General features: G+C 41.3%; 1 protein-coding gene across 1 annotated transcript; it reads left to right on the top strand.

The window, feature by feature from the left end:
- Nucleotides 1-7115: 7115 nt before the first annotated feature.
- phlda2 (pleckstrin homology-like domain, family A, member 2) lies at nucleotides 7116-8099 on the top strand. Its single transcript, XM_085357258.1, has 2 exons — nucleotides 7116-7666; nucleotides 7813-8099. The coding sequence occupies exon 1, from the start codon at nucleotides 7210-7212 to the stop codon at nucleotides 7624-7626; it is 417 nt and encodes a 138-aa protein (XP_085213384.1). The 5' UTR covers nucleotides 7116-7209; the 3' UTR covers nucleotides 7627-7666; nucleotides 7813-8099.
- The last annotated feature ends 3592 nt before the right edge of the window (nucleotides 8100-11691 follow it).

The raw sequence follows: 11691 nt of genomic DNA, 5'->3' as shown, positions 1-11691 counted from the left end.
ATCCTGTCAACTCATCCAACAACACTTACAGCTATGTGTGTTTATGCCTCTCTTCGTCGGGGCATAAAAGCGACAACGTGAGACGGCAGGAAAACATTTTGGATTACACCAAGATGACAAAAAGGTGCTAAAATAAATGCATGAAGGGAATAAGATGTGAATTCAGATCTCTCCATCCTTCAAAGCAGACAAACCACAGACTGAAGTCTCTACTGTAACTTTGGGGATTTTGCTCTCAAGACCTGTGAACAAGACATTATTCATACTGAGACTGCTGCGTGGGGGTTTGAGGATCGCCTCACTGTAACAAGGAGTCCATTTGTTTCTGCATTTTCATGAACTAGACCAGGGAGGTGGAACTCCACACTGGAGTCATGATGGCTGCAGATTTTATTGTTACTTAACAATAAAAAGTAACTTTTGAATCTAAAAATGGTAGCCAAGGTAAATGTAGCTTTTCAAGCTACAGTGAAGGTTCATCAGCTTACTGCCGCTTTGCTGTTTATTGTTTAATCACATATTCATACAGTACATTGATAGGAGGACTGAGAGGATGGTTAACTTCTTAACAGTAAACAAATACAGAGAAATCCTTTTAGAGAGCTCTGAGGGAGATAGATAGTTGCGCATGTTAGCAGCCGTAGAACAAAGAGGAGCATTCAGATTATTCTGACACCTCCTGCCGTCGTGTCCTCATCATCTAGCTGAAGGGAAAAGGGTGCAGTCTTCTTCCAGTCTGACTCTGAGCTGCAGCTGCACCTAACGTCCCACTCTTGGCCTCAAGGTGGTACTGGCAGCGTTCCTACGTGTACGTGAGCACACATACAAGTGTGCCTGAACAAGGTTGTCTGTGTGGAGTGTTCTGTGTCGTCCTCTCTTATTCGGAAGTGATGTGAGCCAGCCTGAGTTTCAGAGAGAGAGAGTGAAACAAGGGATTAGAAAGGCGCTTTATGCTGGTGGTGCTGAGTTGGTGTTAAAAAATGAATGAGCTGAACTGGAGCCTTGATAAAAGAGCCCATTTCCTCTTAGATCTGATGTTATTGGTGGTGTTGCACACTCTCAGTACAGACAAAGATATAATCAGAGACATCTTTGAAACTCTCATTAACTTTTTGTCCTTGTTACTGGATGACCGTGGATGGTCACCACTTTTTTAGTGGTAAATAGTGACTATTAGGTTGCTAAGCTAACATTACGACATTATACCTTTTTTGACATTCAATCTTCAATCATGGAAATCACCTTACAAGTTTACACAGTAACCCTGCAACTTCAAATACACCCAGTGTCACAAAACCAGCTTTTCAATGGATAACTTGTGAATTTGGCAGAAAAAAGCTCAATCATCAGCGAGAGAGCTGAGTTATAAAGATAGTGGATATTCAATCTTGTCATTAAGGCCCACGATCAGAAAATGCATTCAGTGTAAAAATGTAAAGTTTAAAACGCAACTACAGGTCATACAATCACAGCTAGAACAGAAGAGGAGCTGCCAAAAACACAAAAATCCAAAAGTTTACAGAGGTTGAGACAAAGCAATAACATCAAGTAGAGGTTGCAATCAAACACGAGACATCAAGGAATGAATCTATGTGGGTTATCACAAGTAGAGGGAGAAAGAAAGAAAGAAAAGACTAAATTTAAGGCAGAAACTTAAGGGGCAATAATGTGTGCAAACCAAATCAAGGATCTGGAAATGAGTCAACACAAAACATGCAAAGTGCCAACCGACAACACCTGCAATCCAGAATCAAGGCCTGCCACACACACACTGCACAGAGGACTCATGGGAAACTGTTCAGGCAGGCCATCATTTAAAGGGACGAGAGAGGGGCACACTCTCCTCCCAGAGCAAGACTAAACATGGCTGTGAGTAACACATCACCCTAGGCTTCACAATGCTGCTTTGTGTTTGAGTGTCATATGTGGGTGTCAGGTGACGGAACTGGGGGGGGGGGGGGGGGTTGACAGCTGTTGGCCAAAATACAACCATTTTTCTCTCTTTTTGTTTGTTTTATTTTGGAGTTTATCCCAGCATGTCTGGTACCTGACTGGCATATCTCTGTCATTGTGGGAGGAAGAGCAGAATGGCAGCGTGGGGAGAAGCTCTAATAGAAAAAAGACTCGGCAAGGACACAAACCCAAGCTGTCCACAAAGCAAGACCACACAGAATAAAACAAAGAAGCATCAGATAGAATGGAGAGGAAAAAAATAATGTCAAGGACCAAATTTAATGCAGCTGATTATCAGAAAGCTCTGCACAATCTCTCACATTAAAGGCATAATTACATTTATCTGTGTGTGCTTAAGTTAGATTGCAATCAATGGCCATTATAACCAAGCTAATCTGCTCTGCTTTTATTGCATTATCACATTTTTACTTGGTATGTCTGGGAAAGAAAGCCTCACGCCCAGTTACAGCACAGCAACAGGGCTGCGCTCCTCCGTGGGGATTTGTGAATGGGTCGTCAAATGAATGGCAAGCTAGGTGTGGCGCTTGTAACCTGAATCACGCTCCTTAACTTCCGTGCACGGATAAAACCGTCAGTCAGACGTGGGAAACATGAACAGGTATCAGGTTACATAAGGAATGCAGCCATGGTTGATTTAAATGTATGTAAAATTTGTATCCTGCCCCATGCTTGCTTTTGTTTTGGTTTGAACGTTAACGTCTGTGACTGGCTTTTTGTTACAATAAAAACTTCTGCACTGAATGATAATATGGTATGAGTTAGTTCCAGGTAAAATGGAATTTCCTCACTCGTTCATTATCTTCTCATGCTTTTACACAGATTATGTTACACTGTGGCACTTCCTTGAAAAACAAGATCAAATTGTTTCGAAAGAAAAGAAGTCTTAAAACAAACCAAAGTCATGTGTCAGATTTAGCACTAGGCCAGAAACCCAAAAGTTATAAATGTTTAAGTCTGGTTCACATATCCGGCTCCTACCACAGATTAGATTCTAAGTTTATCATATAAACTGCAGTGAAGCTGTGCAGGCTTTGAGTGAATGCTAGACTCCTGCCACAGAGAAGGATTGCATACCTGCATACCTGTCATTCTTCATGGAGTAAAATTGGCAAGAATAAAGTGACTCCTAAGATTGCATCTCATAAAACTTATCCATTCATGAGATGTGCACAAAGGAAATGTGGTTATCCTACGCTGCATTGTTCACGCCAGTTTATCTTGTAATATGTGAGCAGGAAATTTAGTGCAACGTGTTTTGCTTCCTGTTTGAATTTATGAATGGGATGAATCTGATGAATCCTACATTTGCTGGAGTAAAAAGACCAAATAAATTCCATTTATATAGTCTCAACTCATAACAAATGTCATCTTATTTAACGCCGCTATAACAGAAAGGAGTCTCTTGCTGTAATAATAACTCTTTGCCATGACCCTGTCCAGTTCATAAAGAGAGCGTAATGTGTACGAACAGCAGCCACGTCTGTTTTTATTGTTCTCCTCGTGCAACATTGTGTTTGACTGCACGCTGTCCTCATCAACCATTTGTTCTTTTTCCCACGCTGCTGAATGCCAGCATAGCCGTGCACACACACAGAGGGCTTATCAGAACAATGCCTCAAATAGCTCTGGAGTCTCATCATAAGGGCATGTCACCAAGGAGCAGAAGAGGATGATTATGTGTACATCTATGTGTATGTATATGTGTGTGTGTGTGCGAGCGGCAGGCCAAAGCATTAGCATGTCACAGTATGCAGCTGTTACCTGTGGGCTCTGCTGTACTTGTAAGCAGCCATCCATACTGGTTCCCACTGTTAGGCTGACTATGTATAGTTCCCCGTCCGTTGGAGGTTTTCACAAGCTAGCACACAAATGCAATGCATGAACACTTGTTTACCTTTACCAATGCACAGATATATACAAAAAAAATTAAAAAGGACTTTGTAAGCTACCATTTTCTGTTAACAGGCAATTGCAAAGAAAGAACATGTCCATCAGATAAACACCCAACTGGACCCAACAGATAAAACACTTTGTACATCTTCTCTAAATATGTGTTCTTAGTGTTAATAACTGCTAATAGCACCAATAATTGATGCCTCATTGCTCTTGGAAATTCAGATAGAATAGAATTCAACTTTATTGTCATTGCACATGTCACAGATACAGGGCAACGAAATGCAGTTAAAAGATCAAAGGTTAAAAGATCAAAACATAGCCAAGTTTTTTGGTTTCCATGGCTGATTTATAACAACAAACTGACAGACTCACGTGATTTAATGAAATGCAGACATAAAAAATGCATGCTTAAAAAGATTATTATAATTAATGATATATTAACTTAAATCATTGCATCAATAATCTTCTTGTTTCCAGTGGTCATAACTCAGTTATTCCATCTCTAATTAAAGTTCAACAATAGGGAACACAGCCTGCTGTTAATGGAGATTTCTAACATGTGCTGATTTATTTTCAGTCCAAATCAGTTGCAGCAGGATTCAGTTAGTCTGTCTGTATTTCTTTTTTCCCCCCCATTGTGTTGTGACTCACATTAAACTCAGCAGCTTCATGTCTTGACATGACTACCAAACTCTGGGTCTTTCTGGTCCTTCCACCTGCTGTCTTGTCACACCCATGCGCCTGTGGCTACAAGGCTGCATGACACTGAAGCAAACAAGGTTAAAAGATCGATAAACCTAAAGCTCTTTTAATCTTCTTGCCCACATTATGTGACAAAAACCCTCCTCCCTTGTTGTAGCTTTCTCATTATCTGACTTCCTCCCCATATGTCTCTGGGGGATTTGTTTTGTCTTTGCGGAGACAGCAAGAACCGGGTGCACTGATTTGAACCTGAGGTTGTCACAACACACCTGCAAAGATCCGTCACAAACCTCAGTTCCCTCGAGAAATACTTGTACTTTCCCACAATCTTGAAAAACAAGGAACACAGTGTCACGTTTGAGTTTTGCTGGGGCTCGAGCATTGCAGTCGCAGTATGTGGCTTGTTAATTTTGAATGTATTCACTCTTCTCCGCAGTGTGTAATTGTGTGGAGAGTTTATTGCAGGGATACCAAACCCACTTTTTGTGACGAAAACACTGTGTAGTGCTTAAGTATGGTCATGTCTGCTTCCATCCTAGTTCAGGGCTTTAGTTTAGAGTTTAGTTTAGAGCTTTAAAAGCTCTACAATAATGCTGCTGAGCATAATTTATTATACCCCAACCCTGCTGTAAAATAAACAGTCATCCTTACACACACAGGCTGACACAACACACTCATCCACAAACCATCACCCAAACCCCTGGCCCACCTTAGGCAAGCAAACTCTTCCAAAGTAAGCTGCTCTGCAGCTCCCTGAGTCACTGCCTGGGCACGCCTGTGAGTCTCCACCACTTTACTTCATCAAACAAAAAGCCCACATATATGTATGTTTCAGAGACATAAAGCAAAGGCCTGGAAACAAAGGAAGAGGAAAGGAAGTGAAGAGGCGTTGGTGAACCTTTTCACTAAACAGAAGCTGGCTAACTCGGTACACGTGTAGTTTTGTTTTCTTTGAGGTCAGAGGATTAAACTGACCACAACATCCTCATATACTCACGCAGCAATTGTAAAAGACACTGGATGTTGATCTGTTTGAAATTTCTTGCCGTAGTTACATCTTTGGTGTTGTCAGATCTGAATGATCGTGGTGACGTTGATGTGTGAGGCCTTTTTATTTTGGTAGGCTTGTAAATTGTGGCCACACAAAGCATTTTTATGTCCATATGGTCCCCCGACTATTTACTGCACAACGCTAGAGACCCAGTGATGAGGGGTGATGACACATGACATTTTTTATCTTTAGGGGAGATGTTTCCACAATGTCTTTGAGGGGAGACAGATAGAGAAGTCAACACAGAAGAGCCTGAAGTGGGTGCTATAAGCGTCTCTTCAGTTATGCACACACGCACACACAGAGATGAATGAACTGAGGTCAGTGTTGTGTTGGTGTGGCTGAAGCCCCAAGGGGACAGGACAGGCTGCGTGGAACAGTCGATGACATCTGCCTCCTTACCATCTCCTCCTGCTGAGTCACACAGGCTCCAAGGGTTCAGGGATACGTATCCAGTGTCTGCTAATATCTTTGACATGAAGAAACAGGACGGAGTCAATCATGTGACTGGTCGGTTGGTGAAGAAGCACAACTTGGGAGTGGCAGGAGATACGGTGATAGCAGAGCCGACACACCTTAGCAACGTTATCAAATTCCATCAGTCATGCGGTATAGCTTTCATTTTTAGTAACCAGCACCCCAAGATGAAACTATCAAAACCATGAATCACCTCCCAAAGCAGGCCCGAACTAGAGAATGTCTATTTTTAAATTCAAATATAGTTTGCAGTTAGTTTTATGAGCTAATAAAAAAAATTACACACACACACACCTATATATCAATCAACAGTAAGCCAACAGTCTGTGGGCTAACTCACCAACATTTGATTCTAACTTGTGAGACAGTTTAACTTAACCACCTCACACTGAATTGCTGTTTCTACATTTAAAGACCACAGAATGTTTTCACTGGTGTTGCTCCTGAGGTAAAAATGCTTTATTTTTGTTTTGACATCCACAGACAGGAATAGCAAAGTTTACATGAAACACTACTGAACTGAAAGTAGTATTACTTTTTGAAAAGGATCACCAGAGAGCAGGGCGGCCCAGAACACACGAACCTACTTGGTACAGTTTAGGGTCATAAAGAGGAAAAGGGCTGATTTTTAAATCTTAACAGAGAACTTAACTTCCTCTGAAATTACAGCTGATATTAGAGGTCAGACTTATGGCCCAGAGTCACTCTGTGTGCACATCTGGTAATATAAGACTGAATCACGCGGTGCAGACTGGGCAAATACTTAGACTAATCTCCGCAGTAGGATGTGGATTACTAATTAACGTGTTGCCAGTGTAATTAGGTTCAAGTTAGGACTTCCTCTTTACCCCCACCCCCCGCGCGCCCCTGCATCCACCCACACACAGCCTTGAATTACTCCAGCGGCAACTGTTGATGCATTCTCCAACCATCTGACGTCAAGAGGGAAGGGCTGAGGCCAGAGCGTGCTATAAATGCCCTCTGGTAGCTTGGTTCATTCACAACCACACTCTGGATTACCAAAGCATCTGTAGAGAAGATCCTTCCACAAGCGGCTTGGACGACCCAGCAGGAAAGCAGAGGGTTCACAAACGTGCCAAACATAAACGATGAAAATGTCAGCGGCAGAGATCTGCCAGGTTCTCAAGGAGGGAGAGGTGGAGAAGAGGAGCGACAACCTACTCCAGTTTTGGAAGAGGAAGACGTGCGTCCTGACCACGGACAGTCTCAACATTTACCCCGACACGCAGAAGCGCTCCAAGGGCAAGGAGCTCAAACTGCAGTCCATCAAGAAAGTAGACTGCGTGGAGCGCACCGGCAAGTTCGTCTATTTCACCATCGTGACCACAGACAATAAAGAGATCGATTTCCGGTGCTCCGGAGAGGAGAACTGCTGGAACGCAGTGATCACCATGGCTCTGATTGATTACCAGAACAGAAAAGCCATCCAGGACTTTAAAACGAGACAGGACAACGAGAGTGCGTCACCGGGACAGCAGGAAAGACGCATGGCGAGAGCGCCCTGAGCCGCCATGGGAACGCCGGCAGTGAACTACTCCTAATATGGTGAGAGACACATTATGAAACATAGCTGCCACAATATATGAATAAAAATATGAGTCATATATGCTAAAAATAAAATCGGCCGCGGTACTAATCAGCAAAAATATTTTTTAAGTTTAAACTAACGGCATGTTTTTAATCCCCCACAGTGCCATTGTGGACCATACAGAAATAATATGAGGACCAAAAGGAAGACGAGGTCATCCGGTCCAGAGATGAAGGATTGTTCGGGATTAAGTTCTCGGAGAAACGGGGAAACTGATCTAAAGCGTCACTTTTACAGACCCCACCACACAGGACTGAACTCACGAACTGTCAAAACTATTTCATGTTTGCTCTCCGGAAAGAAACGACTCCTAAAACCACGATGTTAATTTATTTGTTTCCAGAATATGGTGTTACTGGCAAACTGTTCATGTCATTTAAATTATTTCATTGTGTGTCATGTGTGTATTTATTTGAATAAATATCAGTTTCTTTTTGACATACTTCTACGATCTCATCTGTTTGTTTTTTCTGTCATTTTATCAATGACATTTATTTTTGTCACTTGTCTTTAAAATCCATCAGTCCATTGGTATTTCATTACAAAATTGTGGAGTCAGTTACAGTATATTTGGAACTCAGGCGCACTTTTCACCGGAAACACTTCTGAGTAAATACCAGACATGCAGCCGTAAAAAGGGAGTGGAGGACAGGAAAGTCCCTTTCCTCTTTGCTGGCAGGTGGAATGTGACGCTTTATTGCTGGGCAGGGTTACAGGATTGAGTCATAACCGATAAGCAGGGCTGCACGGGACACTTAAAAGACTAAACTACGTTTGAACATACCTGCTTCTAAGGTGTGGCACGTTCACAGCTCCCAGTGGGAACCCTTGAGATAGAAACATAGAAGATGTAAAGCTCAACAATTTATTCATTTTAAGTGGTGGCTCTTGTGATTGTGTGCTTTAAACAGCTGAACTTTTTAAAATGATACTAAGGCTGATTTGGAACCATATTCTGATAAAATACGCCTCTGCACCATTTTTATCAGATCCCTTTGATCTTTATACCAGGCTATCTTGAAATAATGTGACGCTAGATACACACCTATTTGATTACTGCTATAAAGACATGAGGTACGTCGGTGAGCATTTTTCAAAAACTTCTGTGAGACCTGGAGCTGAATAAAGCTAATAAATCAGTATGTAGCTGTCATATGTGTGCAGATTTTCCTAGTGTATTTCTATGTTCATAGACAGGCTATGAAGAAGGTAGAACAGTTTGAACTGCATCCAGCTGTACAGTAAAAACTGGTCCAGGCTTTTTTTTTTTTAAGATATCCAGCTTAGAAACATAAAGTGAATAATGGAAGAAATCTTTTATATCTACAGAACATTTCTGAATAAGGGTCACATAGAATGCAGTATGGTCTACTAAAAAAATAAATGGGAAACCATAGAGAAGTAACATGAAAGAAATAATAGTAAAACAGAAATGAAATGTCAGTATGTACAGGAAGGGGCAGTTGTTTCAGTACTCTGGATAAAACGGAAAGTGTTCACTGTCCTCACTGCACATAAAGATCTCCAGTCGAGAATCTTACAGAGTGGAAGCGTGTTATGAGCACAAATGGTCAGGGGTCGGAGGTGACAGAAAGCTGAATCGCTGGCCAGGAATAATGAAGTGTATCGTGGAGGCACACCCCGCCCTTTACCATCCAGTCCATGTGTGCAGCTTTGAAGTAGGATCATGCTACAATAAACGCATCAAAGGGTTGATCTGTGGAGTATTACACAAGTGGACGGGCAATCTTCTCTAAAAATACTTCTTCACAAATTTACAGCACACACATGTACACACCTTTGGCCCCCGAGCCAAAGGCCACACAGTTTGTTTCTTTTCACCAGTCACTTATTTTAGACAGCACCAACATCCAACTGTGGCCTTTTCTAAACTTTCTGTGTTTAAGTGACTCCTAAAAGTTCACCTAATTCCATTAGCTGATGGCAAACGTCATCATCTGCTCTGCATCTGGCCACAGGGTGTAAAATTATCTTGTTTTCTTCTGGACCCACACCACCAACCGGAGCGACTCACACATTGTGTCTTCTACCCGACCTCGGGCTGTGTAAACATCCTCTGACGCAGCACTGGAACACACTCAGGCCATACTTGTAGCCTTGGCGTCATCCCCTCAGACTTCATCATTATGTGAGAGAAGCACGGCTGCACAACGCTCTGTGCATTGTTATGCTCTCCATGCACACAGAGGATATGAGACACGTGTGCACTAAGCCCTACATCTTCAATTAGTCTTCATTTTTTCTAAACTGAGCTTGACAAAATCGGTGATTCAGAGGCATTTATTATAAACACCAGAAGCAAGATGATGACCATGCGTTGTAAGGTGAAGGAAGAATCACAGAAGAAACACTCTATTTTGTCATAAAGATAAACTTAACAGCACTCCTACACAAACGCCTCTCACATCCTTGCCAGTAATAACCCATTAAGTCTCTGGGAGAAGTAGTGTGTCTCAATATGAGGCCACAGTACCACAGTCTGTGGGAAAGCCAAAGGATTAGCAAACATATAAATGAATGTGAGAGAAGACTTTTCATGGAGCAGTAAAGTTATGCTAAATATCAAACAAATCGATGGGATTTATGTGCTACTTTGTAAAAAGAAAAAGAAAAAGAAAAGAAGAAGTTGTTTTTGTTTTTTTAAATTGTACATTTTAAAGGTTGATTCTAAAACTTGAATTGGAGAAATTTTACACTAGTATAAATAAGTTCTCCAGAGAATGGTGCGGTGTGCTGAAAGGATAATTGGAGGTGAGCTTCCCTCCCTCCAGGAAGCGGTGCCTGAGGAAAGTGGGGAGGATCATCAAAGACTCCAGTCACCCCAGCCATAAACTGTTCAGACTACTTCCATCAGGCAGGAGGTTCTGCAGTATCCGGTCCCGAACCAGCAGACTGAGAGACAACTTTTTCCATCAGGCCATCAGACTGCTGAACACTTCATAGACACCTCACCTTCACTACTGGAACTTCAATATTATTCACTCCATACTGTACATAAATGCCACTTGTTTTGCACAATGTCCAACTGCCGACCTCTGTGTATTTTATTTTTATTCCATTTTATATATATTTATATATATAAACACACACACACACACACACGTATATATACATATTTAGTATACATATTCAGTAATGCGCATACATTCTTATATTTGTACATATATTTATTCTTATCATTCTCACATTCCTATTCTTATATTTTGCTTTGTTCTTATGTTATTGTATTTTGCACACCTTTGTTGCTTGTGAAGCTCGCACACAAGAATTTCACTCGCATGTACTGTACCAGCGTACCTGCACATGTGATGTGACAATAAAACTGATTTGATTTGAATAAATAACTTTGAAAATTTATTTTTTCTTCAGATGGGTTTGGTTTGGTGTTTTTTTTTTTAATTATATTTCTAGATCCTATGGTGTTGTTCACATGCTGGGTCTTCCTAACAGCACATTTCAGCATCAGTTCAATTAATTTTTATTTACACAGCTCCAATTCACATTCAACAGTCACTTCAAGGTGCTTTATATTGTAGGGTAAAGAACAATCAGATGACCCCATTTGAACAAACACTGAGTGTGACAGTGAGAAGGAAAATCTCTCTTTTAAGAGGACGAAACTTCAGACAGAACCAGGCTCAGGGAAGGGTAACCATCTGCTGTGATTGGTTGGGGAAAGAAAAGAGCAAGTTCATCCTGAGTTTTAAACACTATACAATGTAAGTGATTACATAGTAAAAGGATCGACTAGCAAGAAATCAAATTTTCTTTGTCTTTACTGGAATATTAAAGGGTTTATATGTGTTGGATTGACAGTTTAGAGGCTAAATATAGACAAGCTGTGATTCAGGCTGTAACAATGATTCTAATTTTACATCAAATATTACCTCATATGGGCTTAGAGCTCACCAAAAGCTTGATGTGACATGTTGATCACTCCACTTTACATCATCAACAGTAC

Source organism: Diplotaxodon limnothrissa, linkage group LG7, assembly GCF_057381915.1.
Source record: "Diplotaxodon limnothrissa isolate DT_005_m linkage group LG7, D_limnothrissa_male_GT1.1, whole genome shotgun sequence".
Lineage (NCBI taxonomy): Eukaryota > Metazoa > Chordata > Actinopteri > Cichliformes > Cichlidae > Diplotaxodon > Diplotaxodon limnothrissa.
The sequence above is the reverse complement of the archived record's forward strand: the minus strand, read 5'-3'. Positions and strand labels throughout refer to the sequence as shown.

What these genes read in the sequence shown, in the direction of transcription:
- phlda2 (XM_085357258.1), top strand. Translation starts at nt 7,210, where the DNA reads ATGAAAATGTCAGCGGCAGAGATCTGCCAGGTTCTCAAGGAGGGAGAG.